Source organism: Dermacentor albipictus, chromosome 6, assembly GCF_038994185.2.
Source record: "Dermacentor albipictus isolate Rhodes 1998 colony chromosome 6, USDA_Dalb.pri_finalv2, whole genome shotgun sequence".
NCBI classification, from domain to species: Eukaryota; Metazoa; Arthropoda; class Arachnida; order Ixodida; family Ixodidae; genus Dermacentor; species Dermacentor albipictus.
In genome coordinates, this window is record NC_091826.1 from 85,389,892 (window position 1) to 85,411,742 (window position 21,851).

General features: G+C 49.0%; 1 protein-coding gene across 3 annotated transcripts in view; it reads left to right on the forward strand.

Annotated features, from left to right (window-relative positions):
• Nucleotides 1-21,851, forward strand: part of LOC139061262 (uncharacterized) — a 69,075-nt gene that overhangs the window by 35,181 nt on the left and 12,043 nt on the right. For 2 of the 3 annotated variants that reach the window (XM_070540978.1, XM_070540977.1), the window contains exon 5: nucleotides 10,477-10,602. In XM_070540978.1, coding sequence (XP_070397079.1) covers nucleotides 10,477-10,602 — 126 coding nt within the window. Of the gene's footprint in view, nucleotides 1-10,476; nucleotides 10,603-11,591; nucleotides 13,189-21,851 lie in introns of those variants that run through there. The other variant, XM_070540976.1, reaches the window with a different exon arrangement.

Consider the following 21,851-nt stretch of genomic DNA (forward strand, 5'->3'; position numbering starts at 1 on the left):
CGACGGAGCGCCGTCTACCCGCAGATGGCCGTTAAACCGAGTCTCGACATGAGCGACGATATGCGTTGACCAGGGCGCAATCCAAAGTAGTGCGCGAAACAAAACACATTTGTTTGTAATTTGCGATTGAGCATATTTCCTAGTTAATTAGCTTAATGACACTTCGAAGGGCTAGAGCTTTATTCTGGCGAATAAACATTGGGTTGTCCGATTCCTTCCCATAAAAGCGCATGTATTGACAGCCTATAGGAGTTATGTGATACAGATACGTCGTCAATGTGAACTTTGTAATTAGGAAAAGTAAATTAAACTAGGCGAAAGATCGCAGTTGCCTTAGCGGCTAATTGTCATATAATTTCCTTCGGGATAGTGCTGTTGAAAAAAGAGTTATATCCTTTTCGGTAACCCCACTTCCTCCCTAGATGTTCATGTATTGACAGCACATAGGAGTTCGATAATGCTTACAGCGTCATTGTGAACTAATTGTCGGAAGTAAATAAAACTCAGCATAATGAGTGAGTCGTCTTAGAGGTCATATTCAGTATAATGTTTTCTTAGATTCCTATATTAGATTGAGGGCTACATAGCATGAGCGAGAAAGTTCGCCTTGCCTCAAGGCATTTTCTGTTCACTGCCACAGTTCTTCCGGAAGGTAGCCATAGACAGCTTCACTGTAAAGGAAGTTTCTGGGGTTAGCATTGCAAGAAGTTCATGTTGGTGACCTAAGACTAAGGACACCCGCCGCGGTTGCTCAGTGGCTACGGTGTTAGGCTGCTTAGCACGAGGTCGCGGGATCGAATCCCGGTCACGGCGGCCGCATTTTGATGGGGGCGAGATGCGAAAGCACCCGTGTACTTAGATTTACGAGCATGCTAAAGAACTCCATGTGGTCGAAATTTCCGGAGTGCTGCACTACGGCATGTCTCATGATCAGAAAATGGTTTTGGCATGTAAAACCCCATGATTTTTCTTCGGGCTAAGGACGCAGTCGTGCCTTCCGACTGCTGCTCGGTGGCCCAGATTGACATTGGTGCTCCTCATTCTACGCCTACGGTGCAGTACGCTGTTAAGATGCCGACGTGGATCCACCAGCATCCCGACATCTGGTTTCTTCAGGTGGAGGCCAGCTTCCAGACCACACCTGTAACCTCTCAGAAGACTGGCCACGCCCACCTACAAGCTACCCTACCTGGTGAAACTTAATTCAATCTGCCTTAACTAACACCATTGGCCGTGGGTTCGACTCCCCCCAAAGATTGAGATTGCGACTCCCATCAAAGGTCGCGTGTTCGAAAGCCTTAATTAACCACACCTTAATTAACTTCTCCCTCATAACACCAAAGGTCGTGGGTTCGGGCGCAATACTGACGTCATTGAATTTAGGCGCCATGGAATTTTCCGGTCGGTCAAATTTTCGACCCTTGTGCCATCTAAGGCTTTCGCGCTAATAAGATTACGGCTGAACTTACCTCACGATACTGTCGGCGGAAATTCAATTAGCATTTGAGCAATGCATTGACGAAGCGTATTCCTGAAGAAATGTTTATTTATCATATGTAGTGGTCATTCAGTGGCATTCGTGCCTGCGGCTATATGTAACATACTCCAATAGATTCCTACTCTGCTATGGCATTCACTTGCCATGGTGATCCTTGAGCATGACGGCCGGATGTTTTGAACGCATATACGCATTGTGGATACATATACATATACATACATATACATATTGCATGGTGGAAAAATAATTCCAAACAATGCAAGTCCAAGCACGAAGACCCTCCGTAGAGCGCAAAGAAGATACTGAAATAATTTAATTTCTCAAAGTCAAATCCTTCCAAAAATTGTACGGCTTAGGCATAATCTACAGACCGGATGGCGTTGGATTGTAATTTAAATATACGAGAAAACAGAATTCCGTTACTGCAAAACTCAAGCATGAACCGCTCTTCCAGGGTATTCCATGTTCGTAGACCAGCCATCGCGTCCAAGATATGAGCGCGCCGGCGCGCGCAAATCTCGGAGGCCATGGTGCAGCATGGCCAGTTCCTTGCAACTCATCCAGATCGCGCTCGCCACCACCGCATCGCGGCCCACACAAAAAGCCGCGTTTCGACCACCAAGTTCGACTTAGCGCATAACGTTCGCCGCCAGCTTTTCCCGGTAAACATTACGGTTACATGAGCTGCAGTTACCGGTAAGCGTGAGCAACAGTTAGGCATCGTAGAATTTTATCGCTTTCCACTCTTAAAGGCGAAGCTTAAGCATACTCCAAATTTTTAATTGAAGATATGATGCGCTTCATAAAACCAACTATTTATTTACGTTTAGACCGAGCTCCAGTGGAAACGTCGACATACTAAACAGATGTTTTAGAGTGCAGCTCTTAGGCGCACGTTCCTGCGTTGAGCCTCAACTTGCCTCGTCCTCCTTTTGCCTAACCAAGTGAACGTAGATCGCAGCGGATAATGAAAGAGGTTTAAGCAAAGAGAGCGCGAGGAGGAAAGTGGAGGTGGATGCTATAGTGAAAGCATAAGGCGGAATGCGGAATGCAGAGGAGAATGTGGCGAACGGATGAGGAGAAAAGCGGAAGACTACTATGCGAAGAGAGTACATGGAGGAAGCCACATTGAAGCACTACCATATGGCGCTGACGTTCAAGTATACGTGGTGGCGCCGGCCAATTGTCTGGGGAAAACAAGAAAAGAACCAGAAAGGGTGCCTTGACGCACAGTGTTCGCCGCAAGCGTTTCCCGGTAAAGATTACAGTATCATAAATTGCAGTTGCCGGGAAGTTGGAGCTGTGTGGCCGCTCTATGTACAACACTGCGCATAGCGGCTTTGCCTGTCGGTGCCATGATCGGTGTGATGCCTCAATACATCGCGAAATGAAAACACATATACAGCTGCGCTCACATTTCGCATTAGGTAGCATCGTAATCAGCGGTAAGTATTATAAGAAGCGCAATACCATTTCAAATATAACAGTGCAGTTGCCGATGATATCTGTAGTCCCTTCAAGTCAAATACATAGTCCTGCAATTTTGATGTATAAAGCATTGATTTAAGATGCCTGCAGAGAATTCCTCATTTTTTTGCGGACAATGTGGAGCCCGCGACAGACCGTATACGAAGTTTAGGTTCCCTCAAAATTTATAAATTTCTCAATTGTTTGTGATATGTGCAAGTGAATGTAATTATAGTAGCAACAGTGATTGTCGCCAATGTAAAATTGCTCTGTTTGTATACGCTCTCCACTTAATTAGACAGTTTCGCGCAAATCTAAGCCAGTGAACAGCTTATTTAGTACAATAATTACAATCAAATGCAGTTTATTGTATCACGTGTGCCTTATTAGCCACAGGTCGTCATTTATTTACGGCGCGAAATAGTAATAATAGCAAAATTACCCAATTTAAGATGCGTTTTATCAACAAAAAATTAAGCAAAGCCCATCTCATCATGGCTGCCGATGGTAATGCATTTGGCATTGAATAAATATAGTCACACAATGTATTGCCATCACTTAAAGGAGTTATGCATGAGGCCTGCAATACAGCGGTATTAGTCTTTCGCTCCTTCTTATGGAGATTAGGTGCCCTGTAGAATCGCATCCGCGAGTCCAGCGTGCGCCCTGCTTAATGAAGGCCGTGCGGGTGCCTGCAATTGCACTTCGCTCTCGACACGCTGCACCCTCTACTGGCACAAAGGAATTTACAAAAGAGCCCGTATACCAGTCTTGGCTACTGGCACTGGCAATAATTCGGCGCGTGGCCTCAGAGACGAGAAGCGTAGCACGGCGGTGCCTGCGGACGCTGAGAATTGTTCGCTCGCTTGCGGTACAGTCAGTGACACACGCTCAGTGACCCAAGTTGGTGAGAGGTTCACTGAAGAGCGGTCAATACGGATGGATGGATTGATGGACGGACGGACGGACAGACGGATGGATGGATGGACAGGCACTAAGCCTAGCAAATTCTATTTTCGCATCGTATCTTTAAGAAGGTGCTTTCTACTTGTCTCATCTGCACTGTTGCCTTCCTCCTACATTTGACCATGGTCACTTCCATAGAAAACAACTAGTTTGCTATATTTGGTTTCAGATGGCAGGTCCACCCAATTTACTTCGTTTATTCTTTACTCAGTCACATGTTTCACCCGTACTTATAATTTTTTTGTGATATCTCCACTTCCAGGTTTCTGATAGGCCCCTCTTTTCTGTAGACGTACAGCAGGGTTCCATATGCTCTAACATCTGCAAGATAGGGTAGGGGCGTATATCTCCTTAAAATGATCAGCTTTATTGCTTGGACGGCATCTGGTTCTACTGAAAAATCAATGTTGTTGCGTTTAACTTCATCGATAACAATACCAGCAACACAACTTTCTATGGCCTTTGTTGCAGATGCGTGCTTCTTGCGTACTCAAAGAGCTTAATAGCATAGGGCACGACTTGCACTTGGCATTTTGCAGCCACCGATGCCCTAAGCAAGGAGGCGGAGCCACCTGTGTCGATTATCGCTGCTAGCGACGCATTTCCGCTCCACAATACGCTTTCCAAATTCGAGGGCTTGGCATTCCTTCGGGATGTCACAACATTTGTCTCAGTCTGGCGACCCACCTTTCGGTTGAAGCGCATGATCCATCCAACCTCTTATGCTAACCCAGTGGCCCAAGTTGTTTAAAGGACGTTGGCGGGCTGGCTGGTTTCAATTCGTGATAGAACGTGTCAGCGCTACTGAACGAGGGCGCCGAATGAAACGGATACACAGAGACGGCGCTGTCTCTGTATCTGTTACTTTCTGCGCCCTCGTTCAGTCACGCTTACACATTCGACCAAGTTGTCCATTAGGTTCGGCCGATACGTGTTCCGGGTTGCTGTTTCATTATAGTCATTCCAGCTGCATCTTCTGATTGTCGCCAGGCCTTTATCTGCATTTGTCGTTGAATAGGCGCGATTGTTTCTCCGTCAATCTCGTGTAATAATGTTGTAGTCATCGAATTGTGATTGCATCGACGTCGTCACGCTATAGTCGTCATTTTGGTTTCGTCAGAATGTTGCTGTTGCCACTTGTAGGTAGTGGGTCGAGGGCGAGAATTGTTCGAGCCGAAAACAACAAAGAAAACCATGCTTCTCATCCCTGCTGGCAAGCCAACCCCGACGGAAGCGTTTTCATAGGAGCCAGCTGTTCCGTGGTTGATTAAACCTCCAAGAGCACTTCTGAAGGCTCGCGACAAACTGGTAGAGGTGCGGGGTAGCCCTCATGAATGCTCCAAACCCCTCCAAGGATCCGCACTAAGAACAGAGTGTCAGTCGACACTCCCGCGCATAGGGCCAGCCGCAGGACCAGAGGACTAGCCCCGGAAGTCGTCGACGCTACAGTTCCCACCACTTCAACCGGTTTTGACCAGCGCTTTGACTCAAACCGCCCCAACCAGTATAGAGAGGACGATGTCGAATTAGTATACACTTGAGAGCCCACGGGTCCCGACGACGATACGTGGCGCAGTGTTTGAAGACGTCGAAAACTGGATGGTTCACTTCGAGCGCGTGGCCGCCTTGGACCATTGGGATGACGCGGAAATACTGAGACAGCTCTACTTCTACGTGGTAGACGGCGTACCATGAGGAGCAACTGACGTCGTGGCACAAGTTTCGTCGTTGGCTCCTGGAGACTTACACCAGTGCTGATCACCACGAACGAGCGGAATGATCGAATCAGGGCCGCGTCCAGTTGCCAAACAAAACTTTCACCACATAAATCGAAGACATGACGCACCTCTTCAGACGAGCTGACCCAAGAACGACGGAGGACGAGAAGTTACGTCATCTGATGCAGGGGTCAAGGAGGAGCTCTTCACTGATTTCGTGTGGATCACTCCGAAGATGGTTGCGGAGTACTTGTTCGAGGCCATGCCCATGGAAAAAATGCCTCTTCATCGATCCAACCTGTGTAAGTGGCAAGTGAACAGCACGTCCGCTGCTGACATTTTCACGGCCATCGGAAGCAACAGTGACTGTCTGCGTGAGCTCATCCGCTCTGTAGTGCGTGAAGTGTTACAAAAGGCCGGCGTCACACCAACGCCAAACCCTACGGTAAGCCCCGTTACAAGCGTTATCGAGGGCGAGCTGCACCAGACCCTCCATGATACCTTGCCTCCTGGCAATGCTGCGGCTGCACTTACTGAACACCACCGAGCGAACTACGCGGAAGCCTGAAGGCACCCTGCTTCCTCTCCGCCGCTGCTCGTTCGTGCTCCTCCTACAGTGTCACTTCAGTCGGCGCAGCCGATATCGTACTGCGAAACTGAGTACAGGCCGCCGCCCTTTAACCATGCCGCTCCGGTTGCCCATCGTCCGGAGAGACCAGCCCGCTACATCGACGATAGACGCACGTCCCCTCGGAAGTCGGATGTTTGGCTCAAACCCAATCGCTTGCCTGTGCGCTTCCACTGGGGTGAAGCTGACCACCTGTACTGCCAGTACCCATACCGGCGTCTTGGACATCACTGCTTTTTCGCATACTCGCCGCCACCCCAATACACCCAGCAACCTCGGTTCATTGACGAAAACTGCTATCAGCAGCGCTCGCCACCGCCTGCCGGGCGGCAGTCGCGGTCACCGTTTCCGAGACAATTTTCACCTCCGCTCCAGCGGTCGGTATTCTACCAAGCGGTCGCCCATTCCAAGCAGGGAAAACTAACTAAAGCGATCTTTGAGGGTGAGGTCGCTCACGATCGAAGCGCTGAAGACCCCGATTGACGCAGACATGGACAGATCCCGATCCGACACCACCTGCAGGTGAACAGGACGACCGGCTTTCTCTCGATTTAGCAGTTACTATTGACGGTGACGCCGTTTGTGCTTTAGTGGAAACCGGCGCAGACTTCTCTATTTTAAGCAGGAAAAGGGCAACGCACCTGAAGAAAGTAATCACTCCATGGTATAATTCGCAGAATCGGACGGCTGGCGGCCACGTCTTTACCACACTGGGCGCCTGCACGACTAGAGCTGAAATTCAAGGATCTACAGTCGTAGCGTGTTGCCTTTTCTTGAGCGTGTTGTCTTGTCTTCCTGGGTTTGTGCGCCTACTATAGCCGGATATTAATGGATCTTTGAAGATAGCGGAGTCTTTGACCCGCCTTACAAGGGACGACACGCCATTTATCTGGCGTAATGAGCAACAGGCAGCTTTTGCTGAATTACGACAGCGCCTACAGTGAACACCCGTTGTACATTTTGACGATGATGCCGATACAGAGCTGCATACCGACGTCAGTAGCGTCCTAGTATTGGCATTGGCGCAGTGCTAGTCCAGCGTAAAGACGGAGTGGAAAAAGTTATAGCCTATGCCAGCCGCTCACTATCCCGCGCCGAGGGGAATTATTCGACTACAGAGAAAGAGTGCCTCGTATTCGTGTGGACGATCATCAAGTTTCGCCCCAACCTTTATGATCGTCCCTTCAATGTAGTGACGGACCACCATGCCCTCTGTTGGTTGGCAAGCACGCGCGACCCTTCAGGACGACTGGCACGGTGGAGCTGTTGGCTACAGGAATATCACGTTACTATCCTTTATAAGTCTGGCAGTAAGCACGAAGACGCTGGTACACAGTCCCGCGCATCCGTTGGTCCTGTCAGTCAGGAAACAGGAGACGATGACGGCTTCTTGGACGCCATTAGTTCGTTGGACTTGATCAGGTAGCAGTCTGATGACGCTGAGATTCGACCAATCATCGATCCTTTAGAGGGCCATGGCACAACCATACCCCGCCATCTGCCCGCTCGCTGACGGTTCGATAATAAAATGTTATCTTTAGTATTTATTCTCATCGTTGTTATCTGCTTTTATTTGAACTCCGTTTAGTAATGTACAACTTCTTCATGTTTTTATTATATTTGGCATGCCGTACTCGAAAGTCCGTCATTTTTACTGGACGAGCACCAAGCAGCTACAGCAATATATTGAAACAAGGTTGAATTACGCTAGTTATAATGTAAACAAACAGATAGTTTTGAGTTTTCGTGTCGCTGTTCTTAGTTGAATACCATTGGAGGCCATCATTCTTTTTTAACCACGAAAATTACCTTTATTCTATTGTTTGCATCAGGCCTAGCTATATTATTACAACCTAGCTGTATACTCATGCAATACGTGTTTGCTTCTAGGAACCACACGCCATAACTTAGCTTCATAGATCACCACATCGTGCATAGCCAAAGCGAGAAAAAAAGGAAAAGAGAGATTGTTTATATGGAATTCAGCACTATACCAAGTGCAGTCATTGCTGTTATTGTGTACAGATATTTTCTGCTTTGACATTGCGGCACAGCGACAGCTCTGAGAGAAAACGGAATCTATTTGTCTGTAAAGCGAGGGGCACACGCACTCTGTGAGGAGAGAAAAATAAGGATGGATTGAAGCCGTGGAAAACAGGGAGAAAAATTATCTGTCATCGAATACGTACTGGGCAGTGAAAATTGTTGGGGCTCGCCCGATGCGCAGCCTCTGTATGTGCACCGCAGCACCCAGTCTATCCTCAATGCCGAAAATTTGGGTAATCAAGATTTTTTAAAAATATTTGATATTTTTATTGCTATTTCTAACGTCAACGGGTGTTAAAGGTGCAGCACCAAGCTCACTAACTTGACGCTGCACTTTTTCTCCACCTTGTCCTGCCTAGAAATGGTAAATATGAATGTACTATTGCTTTCATTCTTCGGTTTAGTATTTTAGGTTGGAGAATTATACTTTATGGTAGAGTTTCATTCACACAAAGAAAGATTGCATTTAACCTTCCTGTTGCCAAGGGAGTAAGCACAGATGGAGAAACAAAGGCTGATAATGGGTGCGATCGGAGATGGTTGTTCGGCGCGTTCGTTCGGTTACCGGCGCGCGCGATTGGCCTACTCCGCGCCAACGTCGCCAGCCGCGGGGCGCCGCCCCGTTTTTGGTGACGTCAAAATGACGACACGCTCCTGTCAATCATCCGCCCACCGAGCATTTCGTCCGAACGCGACGGGAGTTGAGAAGTTTGGAGCGATCATACGGCTTCGCATGTCGTGTCTGGTGGATTGGATTGGATCCAACAGGCGGCCTTTTTGGCTGCGGAATGGCACGTTTGAATCCAATCCATAGTTTAATTATAGAAAATGGCGCTTCCGTTGGAAACTCAGGTTGTTGCGCTGGCGTTTCTAGAGGAAGAAATAGAGCGGGTGGCGGTGCGAAACGCGTTTGAAGAAATGGCAGAAAGTGAATTCCGGCGTCGTTTTTGTTTCTCGAAACAAATAATTCGTTGGTTGTACAGAGAAATCGACAACATCATCGGTGCCAGCGAGCCACTGGGATGTTGTCACTGCTTCTTGAAAAGTGCGTCACTCTTCCCGTCGTTTCTTTTTCCTTCTCGCTGTGCGCGACACCACCTAGGGACGACGCAAAGAAGCTAATAGTTATAAATTGCAATAGACACACGTACTATTTGAAAACGTGTTTGGGCTTCAGAAGAAAAAATACATTTTTTTAGACAAAGATTTCATTCAATTGGAAGACGAGAAACATTTGGCTTTGTAGTATACTGTTTGCAAGCAGACGACAAACGACGGAGGTAAACTTCCGGGGAGGTCACCGCTTCCTGATTGGCTGCTCTCTCCGCCCCGCTGTCACAAATTTTGCATACTGCAACTTTGTGACGTTGCAACAACTGAACAGAACGCGTATCGAACAAAATATCTCCGATCGCGCCCAAGGTTGAACACCCGCACCAACGCTGTTAGAGCGAAGAACCGCATTAGTTCAACACATAATTACGCAGCGCTGGTGGTTACGTTCGACCTGTGGAGCCTGGCGTTCTTCGGGGAATCGACAGTCCCTAACCGAACGGCACCACTTTGTCTACTGCAGCGACTCGCTTTCCAAGGACGACAATATGACAGTCCCTAGCCCGTCGGCGCCACCACGTCTAGGCACGGTCGGCGGACCATCTATTGTTAGCGGATTCGTTGTCACCGTCACGGTTTGTTTGAAGCGCTGGTACTCCTGGAAGAAGGGGTTTTAGGCGCCGTCTCACGGGTATTAGAAGGCGTCAGTCAATGGACAGACGCGGCGGCCACTGTCTGCGGGGTCAACTCTGGGACTAAGAGGCGAATGCTCAGGGCAAGAGCCATGTCTGCGAGAACCCTCTCACCTCCGTGTGGTTAGTAAAACATCTGCGGAAGTGAGTGTGTAAACCCTTCCTCTCAACGGCGCTCGGTTACAATGATTTTGGATGCTCCGAATCGGTCGATGGTTGAACGGCCTTTTTCACTCCCCTTGTGATCTAGGGAGGGCAGAGTGTTTATAAGCAGCCGTGGTGCGGCTGCCGATTGTGCATTCTCTCTCAGTTATGCTAGACTGATGAACTGTAACGTTCTCATGTAGATACTCTATATAAATCCTACATTCCTCGTTCTCGATGAGAAAAATTATATCCCTTCAACAGCGCCCTCAGCGTGGATAAGCTGGACGACGGCATGCACCCGCTACCATCTATTTCATGCCCGACCCCAAACATCACAACTGGCTGACAGCGGTGAGACGGAGTTTGCGACGTGGTGCTGTGTCTGCTGTGAGTGCTTGGGTCTTGCTTTGACTCTCTGTGCTTCATTTTGTGGTTGTCCTGTTTAGAACAGTAAGGAAGCTGGATTGTTGATTAATAGCTAGGTTGTGTTTACCTAGGTATTTTAGCGAGCAGGATCAAGGCAGTAAAGCAGCCATCGTGGAGGTAAGGACACTGCTGAGAGACGAATTGTTGATTGTTGGTGAGGAACTGGACCTAGAGGTACGCAAAGAAATGCTAAAATCGGAATTATTACAGTTAATTTTCGAACAGGATAGTGAAGAGGACATTGAAACATGGTAACAACGTTTTAAGAAAAGAGAAGAATGGGGCAGAGAGGAACGCGAGAAAGATCGCGAAGCTAGAAAAATGAACTTAAACTTGAAAGCAAATGTTGAGTTGTCTCAAGGAAGTGAAGGGGCACTGGGACAATCAAGTGGCGGATGCCTACTGCATGGACAGGGTGTTAAAGCCATTTGATGTCGAGAACTACATAGGCTTGTTCCTAGGAAATTTTCACAGAACTTGCGAGACGATGAACTTCGGTCCGAGTACATGGCCAAAGTGGTTGTTGTCTGTGTTGCCGTGTGAGGTGGTGGAAGTAATCGCCAGACTTACTGGGCAGGATGCGACATTGCGACCTTGATGCGACATTGTCATACCTTCAAAGGCAGCTCGCGTGGAATTTAATGATCAGCTTATCTGCACAGTGCAGAAGCGTCCCGTACCGTTGGATAGTAGAAGGGTCCATTATATAAGACGGAAACACATCTGTGAGTCAATGTTTTCCAGTTACACCCCCCCCCCCTCAGCATGCCATACAGCTTATTGCAAACGCAATCTCTCCGCTAAACAGGGGCAAAATATAAGATACGTTATTAAAAGCAACTGAACGAGCTTTAGGCAAAGTTTTCGGGGTTTTTTTTGTATTTAGTGGTTGTAAAGAAAGAGCTAAGGTACATAACTTTTATTTGTGCATTTCTTGTTTACTAATGCAGTTTGCCCTTGCCTGGCCCCACTGAGGCGGCACCCGCCGCTTTTTCGCTCCATGAATTCCCAGTCAGCGGAAGTTGGGGATCACGCCGCTGCGGCACTTTCTGCTGTGCGAAATTCGTCGAGGAAAACGCTCCATGTATCCCTGTCTTAATGGCAAGTTCACACTGAGGAATCCGGAGTCTGCAGCGAATGGAATTCGCTTGCCGCCGAAAATCGCGTCGTTCACATTGCTTGCGCAAAGCGCCGCCGGAACGAGATACAGAGCCATCTGCCCCATAAAGTGCTCACCTCCAAGCAAGCGCGGCTCGAAATTGCGCAGTCGTCTCCGCCCGCGTCGAGTTCGTGTGTTAATTTTGCGCGTCTCCTCCATTGCTTCGAAAGACAATGATGAACCCTGAGCAAGAAGAGGCAGTACTGCTAGTCCCGTTGGCAAGCGCCTTTCTGGCGATGCGTGACGAGCAGAAGCATTCGCCGAAGAGACGACGCTACCGGCGTTGGTGGGTTCGTCCTGCTTTGCAAGAGCGCGCGTAGCTTGGTCACGCCACCTTGTCAGGTCCCTTAGACCTTGTGCTTCGCGTGGTACTTGTCGAAAAAGACGGGGTTGTTACGCACCAATTCGGTGAGCATCTCCGATGTCGCGACGCGTTCATAGACTGCGATATGACGAACGCGTCGAGAATGGCCTCCATTTTTCGATTTGCTGCGACGCGCTACTATTGGTTCGCGGTGAGGCCATCCGGCGGCAGCTCCCAAAAAAATTGGCCAGGGAGCGATAGGCGCGGATCTGGGTTCCGCCGAACTGGGCACCGCTCCAGATGCCGAATGTCTCAGCGTGAACGCGCCATAACAAGAATTTTCACCAACATATGAGCAAGCGACAGCCTCCGCTCCTCGTCTCTTTGGTTTCTCTCTGCCACTCGCTTGCCCGAGAACATGCGCACTTTTTCTCGAGCGAGTCAACGAGTGACAGTGCACCGCTTTCTCCCTTTTTCCACCCCTCCCCTCCCCATGCTTACACGAGAGCTCACGCATGACGCCCTACTGTGATGTGTGTAGTGCGCGACACTGTGCGGTGGTTTGATAGGCCAAGAAACAAACAAGTAGTGCGCGCTCCGAGGTGAATTCCGTGCTGGATGGAAAACGACAACGTCGAAGAACGTCCGGCACGTGAACACGCGGCGCAAGAAAAGAAACAAAGAAAAAAAGCCAACCCAATCAGGAGAAACCACGGAGCGTCAAACAGCCAATGAGAAAACGTCGAATGTGCCAGAGCGGGAGAAAAAGCTAGGCGCGCTGGCCGAAGAGGGGAGACGCAGGGAGAGTTCTAGGAAGCGACGCCAGGAGAAGGTCGGCGACCAGACCGGGAAGTTGAAGACAGGCCGTCGGGTTCCGGACCCGAGCCACCAGGACTTCACCCGACCGGGGCCTCCTGCCAACCCGTCCCTCTGCATCGCCACTCTACCCGATCGTGAACTGCTGCCCAAGGCCGGTGTTACGTTTCGCCTCCGACGTGCGGAATATCCGGCGCGGATGCAACGGACGCCGGGGCTTTGTTCACAGCGGCGGACATTTTGGCCAGTCAGCGCTGTTCCAACGCCTCCTGCTGTGCACGTCCAGGCATGTTTCAATGCCACGTGTCTTCGTGTGCCTGTGTGTGTGTGTGTGTGTGTGTGTGTGCGTGCGTGCGTGCGTGCGTGCGTGTGTGTGTGTGTGTGTGTGTGTGTGTGTGTGTGTGTGTGTGTGTGTGTGTGTGTGTGTGTGTGTGTGTGTGTGTGTGTGTGTGTGTGTGTGTGTGTGTGTGTGTGTGTGTGTGTGTGTGTGTGTTGGTGCCCACGCTTGTCAAAGCGCGGCAGCCGGGGAGAGGAGCTCCCCAACTGTGGAGCGAGGAGGTCTGACCGGTGCCGGCCCAGCGGATACGTCACTTCTTGTCACAACGTGTCCGTGCGCCGCCGTCACGTACGCCTCTTTCGAGCCGTTCCTTCTTGCCCTCGCCTCCGAGAGTATAAAAGCAGCTGCCCCCGGACGCCAAGAGAGAAGCTGCGATTTATTCAGTCGAGTAACGTGTGCTCCCGTTTCTCCAATTCGGTCGACCTGACCGCCCGCTCTTTTGCGATGCTAGAATAAACAAGTTCTGTTAGCAGTTGACTCATCCTTTGCCAGGACCTTCGGATGCTTCCAGCTGCGCCCCAGGCCGCCAGGCCAACGCTACCCTTGGGGCTTGCGACCCATTTGCAACACCTGCGACCTTCTGTGCCCGTGGGCAGGACTAGAGCAGTCGGGCTTCGCACCCTAGTTTTACGTCCAGCTGCCTGGTCAGAAAGCCGCCTCCATCTGCTCGTGCCGCCAAGCCGCCTTCCTTCGCTCTCCGAGTCAGAGCTGCCGCGCTCTGGTCGCCCGGTCAACGGTCCAACACCCTGACCTTTGGTGAGACCGGTGCAACTTCTCTCATCTTGTCGCCGCTTTCCACGTCGAGACTATTATGCGCCCTTCCAGTCGTGGTCAGCCCGGACTCGCGTATGGTTAACGCCATCCTAGCTCTAAGTGTGTTCCTTGCCGGGATGTCTCTTTGAGTGTTTATTTTGTTTTATGCTCTTTCTAGTTTCATTAAAAGTGTGTGTGTGTGTGTGTGTGTGTGTGTGTGTGTGTGTGTGTGTGTGTGTGTGTGTGTGTGTGTGTGTGTGTGTGTGTGTGTTTGAAGCAAATGGCTTTGTCCTCAATTGGGTTCTAGGAGGCTCCGCCTCAGATAACCGTCAGAACCTTCGAACACAAGAACCTGCATCACACCTACACAGCTACGCATTTCCCTCCACCGCTCTTTGCAATAGGTTGACCGATAACACTCACACTTTCCTAGGGCGCATTTCCTAATTTTCTCTCTTCCATGTCCGACTATCCTGTTACAACATACCTACCACGAAAGGAGCCGAGAGGGCCAAAGAAACATATTCGCTTAAAAACTGCGTGTGCTTTGAGTGCACCGAAAGCTTTACTGTCTACACAAGATCACAATAATACATTACGTAAAATAAAGTTAGAGTAACCAATTGGATAGGCAAGGTCGGCCTAGGCATAGGCGCAAACAGCTGCCGAGGTGTCACAATCAAAACATGTTGTCGCCTACTTTGAAAGGAAGCAACGCTAAGTTGTGGCCTGATTTTTGTCTGGTTCCGTAAGTGAGCATAAAACTCGGGACAATATTTCTTCGTGCCTTGTCAAAAAATCGTAAAATTTTACAACCTTTTCGTTGTATTTTGGCGTCAGCTTGTGGCCAATGTTCCACATCTTCCCGTTGGTCAGGTTAAAACGGTAGAGCGTGCTGTTGTTTGGTGCCCCTGCCTCGCGAATGGTGAAATACGCTTCCTCCAGTGGGAACTTATTTTCCATCATATTGCCAAAAAGCTTGTACAGCTTATTTTTCTGTTCATCCATATTTGTCGCCCAGGAGCTTGCTGAAGGAGATAGATGCCGGAAAAAAAGAGGCGAATTATTTGTAATGCTGTGGCGTCAAACGTAGCACCATATTCCGAAACTACAATGAACGCTCTCTAAGAGCTAGGAATGCCACTTTACATAAAACTTTAATCGTGAAATAAAAAGAAAAGCATTTGCTAGGGCTCTGCAACAAGTGCCATGAGCTGCTATCTGATACCCCGCCTATCATGAAGCACTCGGAACCTGCGTGATATGCAACTGTTAATTCGTGACTTTATTTTTATGATTACTTTTTATCTATTAGGCATGCATCCAGCTGGCCTCTTTTCTGGTGCTACCCTCAGGACACGCTGTTTCATTCAGCGGGTCCTCCACGAAGTCCGTGCGAAGCCCTTGTGCTAATACGACACTGAGATAAGCTTGTCCGAATGTATATTGCGCATGTTCGATATCGGCCATCACTGGAAGTATATTGTTATTTTTCTGTCATTGAAGAATGGTTAAACGGGGTGAAAGATATTTCCACAACTTGGCATCAAAGAGGTAGTAAGTTGCAAGCAGCAGATGGCCGAGTGGCGCGTAGCCAGAGATCTAATTTGGCATCAAAGAGAGCCAATAGAGAGCGGCACCTAGTGAGCGGTATGTACCCAGTGAGCCGATTTGGTGTCAAAGATGCTCATTGAAGAGTGGCGCGCACGCAATGTTGCATTAAAAGAGGAACATGTCTATTGGCCCAAGCTGACGTCAAGCAGGTTTACAGAAGGAAGGATCATACCTAGACGCTGATACCTAGAAACCCAACTTAAGCTCAAAGATATTCTTCGAAGAGCGGCACATTATCGGCACATACCTAGTTGCCCACAATGGCATCAGGTTCATTGAATAAGTGGCACATACCTAATGCTCCAAGTTGTCTTCAATAAAGTTATTTGAATAACAGAAGATTCCCAGAGGCGTTTAGCCAGTGACCCAAGTTGACATCAATGAGGGTGATTGCAGAGCGGCACATAGCCAGTTGTATATACCCCGCGACCCAGTTTGGATCCAGAGGGGTTAATCGAAGAGCAGCGCATACACAGTGGCACCTTCCTAGTGTCATATACCGAGTGACCCATGTTGACGTCAAAGACGTTCATTGAGGAGTGGCACATACCCAGTGGTTTATACCTAGCGACCCAAGTTGGCCTCACTGAGATTCATTGGAAATCGGCACGTATGTAGTAGAACGTATTTAGTGGCCCGATTTTGCGTCAGAGTCATTAAATAGGAGAGAAACAGAGCAAGTGGCGCGTGCATATTGCTCAAAGTTGGCATCAGAAAGTTCCACTGTAGAGCGGCACATACTCAGTGCGCATACCCAGTCGCGAACTTGCGGCTGTAGTGACGCCGAGGTTATTCGGCGATGCACATGGGGTGGTCGGGCAAATTATGTTCAAAGTTGTGAAAGGGTGCCCTGACCCAGTACGCAGAGAGATGGCAAAGCGTACGTGGAGAGTGTGTATCGTGGAAGAGAGCAGTGACGGTGGCATCCTGGTTAGAGGAGGAAGTTCCTACTGGAGCCCCTTTGAACCCATGCAGAGGACCAGCAACCGATATTTTTTGCTCAAGCGGGGATGACTGGTGGTCACTGGCAGACAGAAACCGGAAATCCTTGCGGTGTTTTACGAAACGTAGTTTCGTTCATGTAGGCGCGTGGGAGGGCAGAACAGTCAAAGTATGTATATGTTTTTGACGTGGTTGTTTGACGGAGCTACAATAAGCCTTTAAGAATGGACGCTCGTGTTGCTGCGGGGGAGTTGTCTGGGCGCTGCCCGGGCGGGCGCTTTGCTGCGGGAAAAAGAAAGGTGACAGACACCTAAGTGTTTTACGTGATTTCAATGCGAAAGCATTAACACTTGCAAGTGTTTCCCCTTAAATTAAAACTCCACCTTACACCACTTTAAACCACCTTAATCCCTATTAATATACCCTTCAATCTACCTTAATTCAATTTTGCGAGTGGGCCAGGTCTTTTTTTCTTTGAGGAGGTGGGTACGATGGCGTTTCTCCAATGCAGTAGCTGTACACCGTGGGATTTCGCACTAACAGCCGCAGCAGGTCCTTCACCGTGAATGTGACGTCGTCACTTGGCAACACGAATTTTCTTGGCAGCCGATCTTAACGCCGGACGCGGGCAGATTTTCCGCGTCATGCAGCATATAAGGCTTTTGTCTTAATACAATTTTCTGTACAGGCACCGGCTCTTCATTCGCGTTTTCAGCCTGCACTCGTGCCATCAAAGGGTGCCATCTGGTACCAGCACGAAACACGAGCATCTATCCCTAATTGGCGCAATCGAATGCCGGATCGGCAAAGCCCACAGCGAAAGAGACACCGGAGCTTTGGGAGTTGAGCTGTTACGTCGTTGTCACGGCCAGGCCGACTTTTAAGGCGTTGGCATGCCATTGCAAGAGAGGCGGGAAAGGAGCCGAGCTACGGAGACTCTTTGGAAGGTGATGGAACACCTTTGAACTGAGAAGAGAACCAGCAGTCTCAAGCAGCCCACGGTGACAGTTGTGGGCATGCAGCAGAATGAGAACAGATGAGAAAGGAGCGTCTAGAAGAGGCAAGTGTGTCTTCGCGCGATCAGCGCTTCAGCGAGGATTGCTCTGTCAAGATGACAGAAGCCGTAGACGAAAGGCTTGGTGCAGTGAACGAGCCAACCGCGTTGGAGAACTGATGAAAGGTGAAACATCGGTGTGGTGCGGCAACAATGCCTTGTGTGCGGGAAGGCCATGTCGTGGCCAAACCCAGGTTCTGCGCCGTCGCGAACCTGGATATATGCGATTTCGAGAGACTTCCGAGGATGACAAGTAGAGCAGTCAGAGGAGCAGACAGCGGCGAGCGCCGCTCTCTAGGGTGAGATCGAGTTCATTCTCTATTGTGACTGTCGCGTGAATGTATTCGCGTTTCGACAATCTGTGGGAGCTTGGAAACATCAACGACACAGATAAGAGCTAAGAGGCTAGTATTATATTCGATAAATCAGGTTGCCCCTACGAGTTTAAACACGAAATTGAAGCTCTTAGGATGCAGCTTGGCATTCAGAACTTCAACTCCTAGCGCATATTACAAGACGCAGCGCAACACTGAGTGCAACGAGTACAATAGGCAAGTAGGCAAGTTCGCCCCTTACGTGAACGACATCATGATTCCGGCAAGGTTTGAGAACGGTGACTTCTCGATGAGGTCCATCGAAATTCCCGGGAAAGTGCAGAACGTTCTAATTTTGCCTTTCTTCAGCGATGCCGTAAGGATGTCCATGATTGAGCGGCACCTCTTCTCACATATAGCTAAAAGGGAATGTATTTAAGGAAGCCTAAATTAACTCCGACCGATTACCGCAGGTTGTTCCTGGACATAAAAAGGGAATAGGCGATTCATGGAATCTAATAGCGGTAAGATTGGAAGCGTCGTTTTGCTGTTAAGTGCGCAGCGTAGAAGTACAGTCATTTGAGCAGTTATAGGCCCCGCTTTTCGCAGATAGATTGAGACGATTCATCGTCTATCATTAGATCGCTTGTTACTCAAGGCGAGATTAAAGGCGGGCTGCGGGCGAAAGATTTAGGTGAGCTGGTCGCGATGTTTCAGAAAAGCATGTCACATAAAGTGAGAGCAAGCTACCGCAAGACTATGGCAAAATAACGGCCGCATAATCTAATAGCGGTAAGATTGGAAGCGTCGTTTTGCTGTTAAGTGCGCAGCGTAGAAGTAGAGTCATTTGAGCAGTTATAGGCCCCGCTTTTCGCAGATAGATTGAGACGATTCATCGTCTATCATTAGATCGCTTGTTACTCAAGGCGAGATTAAAGGCGGGCTGCGGGCGAAAGATTTAGGTGAGCTGGCCGCGACGTTTCAGAAAAGCATGTCACATAAAGTGAGAGCAAGCTACCGCAAGACTATGGCAAAATAACGGCCGCATAATCAACAGGACAGACAACGTTATACGAGCAGCTCGTGCCATGACCGCTTGCGGTGCTTCGCTTTGAGGGAGCCGGGACATTTTCAGAGGGATTGTAAGTCTCTGCGTGCCATCGACCTCAAACATTCGCCAGAGACACCAAATACCGCTTGCGTGTGGAAATGTGAAAGCATTATGCTAGCTTTGTTGAAAATTGTTTAGTTTACACCCTCATTTTATGCACTCATGATGTGGCACCATCTCCACCTCATTGGCTGCGCCGTGGCGTGCACGCACAAGGCCACGCCGTTAGTCAGCCAGATGGCGGCGATGTGACGTGTGCAGTGACTTGCGCACTAAGCACACCTTTAGTCAGCCAGAATCGTGGAGCCGCCGTGGCGTCGGTTGAAGCTTACTCATCCCGCACCCCGAATACACGGGTTCCATTTCCATCCGACCCGCCGTGGTTCCTTCGTGGCTATGGTGTTGGGCTGCAAGCGTGAAGTCGCGGAATCGGTTGCCAGCCGCGGAGGCCGCATTTCGATGTGGGCGAAATCCGAAAACACCCGTGTGATTAGATTTAGGTGCACATAAAAGTACCCCAGGTGGTCCAAATTTTCCCAATCCCCCATGCAGCGTCCCGCATAATGAGATTGTGGTTTCGGTACCTAGGACCATATAATTGCAAAATTATTTCCCACCTAGACCGAAATATACCATTTTTTTGCAGTGCCATTTATTTACATCGTTTACCTATCACAGAAATTTGACGCTAATCCGGACTTTTTTTTTTGGTGACGTGTTTTTACTATTTGCGGCGCTGGTCATTTTGGCGCCTTCGCTCGGTCACGTCACCGACAATGACGCCGGAGCTTCACGTAATGGGATATAATATGCTTTCGCATTAAAATACAAAGGGTTCTCGAATAGCCACGAAACATGAACGTTCATATGAGAAAGCATCCCCTGTGCGGCGTTCGGATAGTCTCAGAAGCAACAGCATGGATCTGGCAAACACGCGAGTATGGATTTTCTTTCGGTGACATCTCTGAACAACTCGCACTGACTCTAGTGTTGACATCACCACCATAAGAGAAAGCAAGGTACGAACAGATTCTTGAGCAGAGCAGTGGTGACATGAAGCTTGCTGGCAATGTTGGCCAAGCTGCTGCTGCAGAAGTTATGTACGTTTCTTCTGGTCTCCCATCTCTTTTAGGGAATGCTACTTAGCCCATACCATTGCTCTTCGCACCTACTTTGGAATTATGACGATCATGGAAGTCTTTGTGTCGCCATAGACAAGTAGGGGTGTGACCTGAAAGGCGTTGAGTGCGGCTTAGTGAATGAATCGCTGGACGAAGAGCTCACATTTGGACGGGAAACAGTGAAGATTCCGCAACCAATACCAGCTACAATAACACTGCGCGGCATGCTGTCGGCAAGAAGCCGAACAAAGGTGTTCAGGATGACGCGTGCTGAGAAAACAACGTTTCTCTATGCGATGAGAGAGAAGGCATTGCAAACAGGGTGATCTCCGAGCAGGAAGAGTTTGAATCGGCTTCAGAGGACCTAGTACAGCAGATGAGCGTAGCTAAAATGGGCACCGCTAGAGATTCGCTGCAGATGGGTTGTACAGAAAAAAGGGAGCGACTTAGGTTCTCTACCAAAAGCTCTTTTGCGAAAGAGCAAATTAACGATACATCGCTACCAGAAGTATGGCACCAGGCAAAGGACAGGAAACGCGGCATGGTTACTGAAGGACAACTGCTTTGTCATCGAGAGTCATTGGACGATAAACAATGCATTTAACTGCTTTTCCGAAAGCCTCGTCACACTGAAGTGTTAGAATTAGAACGTGATAGCCCGCACGGTGGTCATTTTTCGGAGGAAAAGACGAAGAAGCGCATCAAGAGGGCGTTCTTTTGGCCATTACTGGTTGAGAATGTAGAGCGTCATTGTCGCACATGCCATGGCTGCCTGGTGCACTCGCGTAAACACCCCTCAGCCACCTGCAAAATCTAATGCAGGTTGTTTATATCGACTGCATCGGACCACTGGAGTGCGGTTCGTCATGTGGTCATCAATATCCCTTTAGAGATGTACGCCTTTGTGATCGGTGGGAAGAAATCATCCCACTGCGGGCCGTAATTGCTAAAGCGCCGTACGAGGCCCTGGTAGAGGTGTTCGCTCCTTACGTGACGCTGGAGTTAAAATGCAGTGACCAGGGCATGAACTTTACAGCGAAACGGACTGCGGAGTTCAACAAAAGGTTAGAAATCGTGGCAAAGTTTGCGACTTGATGACACGGCAGAGACGGTATTGTTGAATTGCACAATTAAGTTCATGTTACGTCATGTCATGTACGAGCATCAAAACATCTGGCACTGCTATGTTTCGTGTTTGCTATGGGCTTAGCATATGAAATCAAATACGATATCACAGGCGTTTCCCAGTTAGAACTCTTGCATGGGCGAGCACCTCATCTCCCCCATAGTATCCGGCACAAGTCGTTGACTGACTAGTGGAAAAATACTCGGGATTGAACAAACCGCCCATGTGTATATTAAGAAACTTTGATAAATGGTGAGCGCAGCCGCGAGAGATGTCGATGAATGGTGTATTCAGATGCAAGGGAGCTATGCACAGAAATCAACTTGCGAGCTCGACAGAGAGTTTAGCACAGGGAAATAGGTACTTGCAATGCAGAATGCAGCAGCAGGCGAGATGCAACAAAAATGGCTTTATCTTCTCGTTGTGGCGAAAAGCACGCATTCTGACAGTGATTTGATATTGCAGTCTGCCGGCACTGAGAAAATTCTGCGCGTGCATAAAATGAGGCTTCACTACGGGAACTAATAATGTGGGTGAGGTGTGTGTGACTGACTCAGAA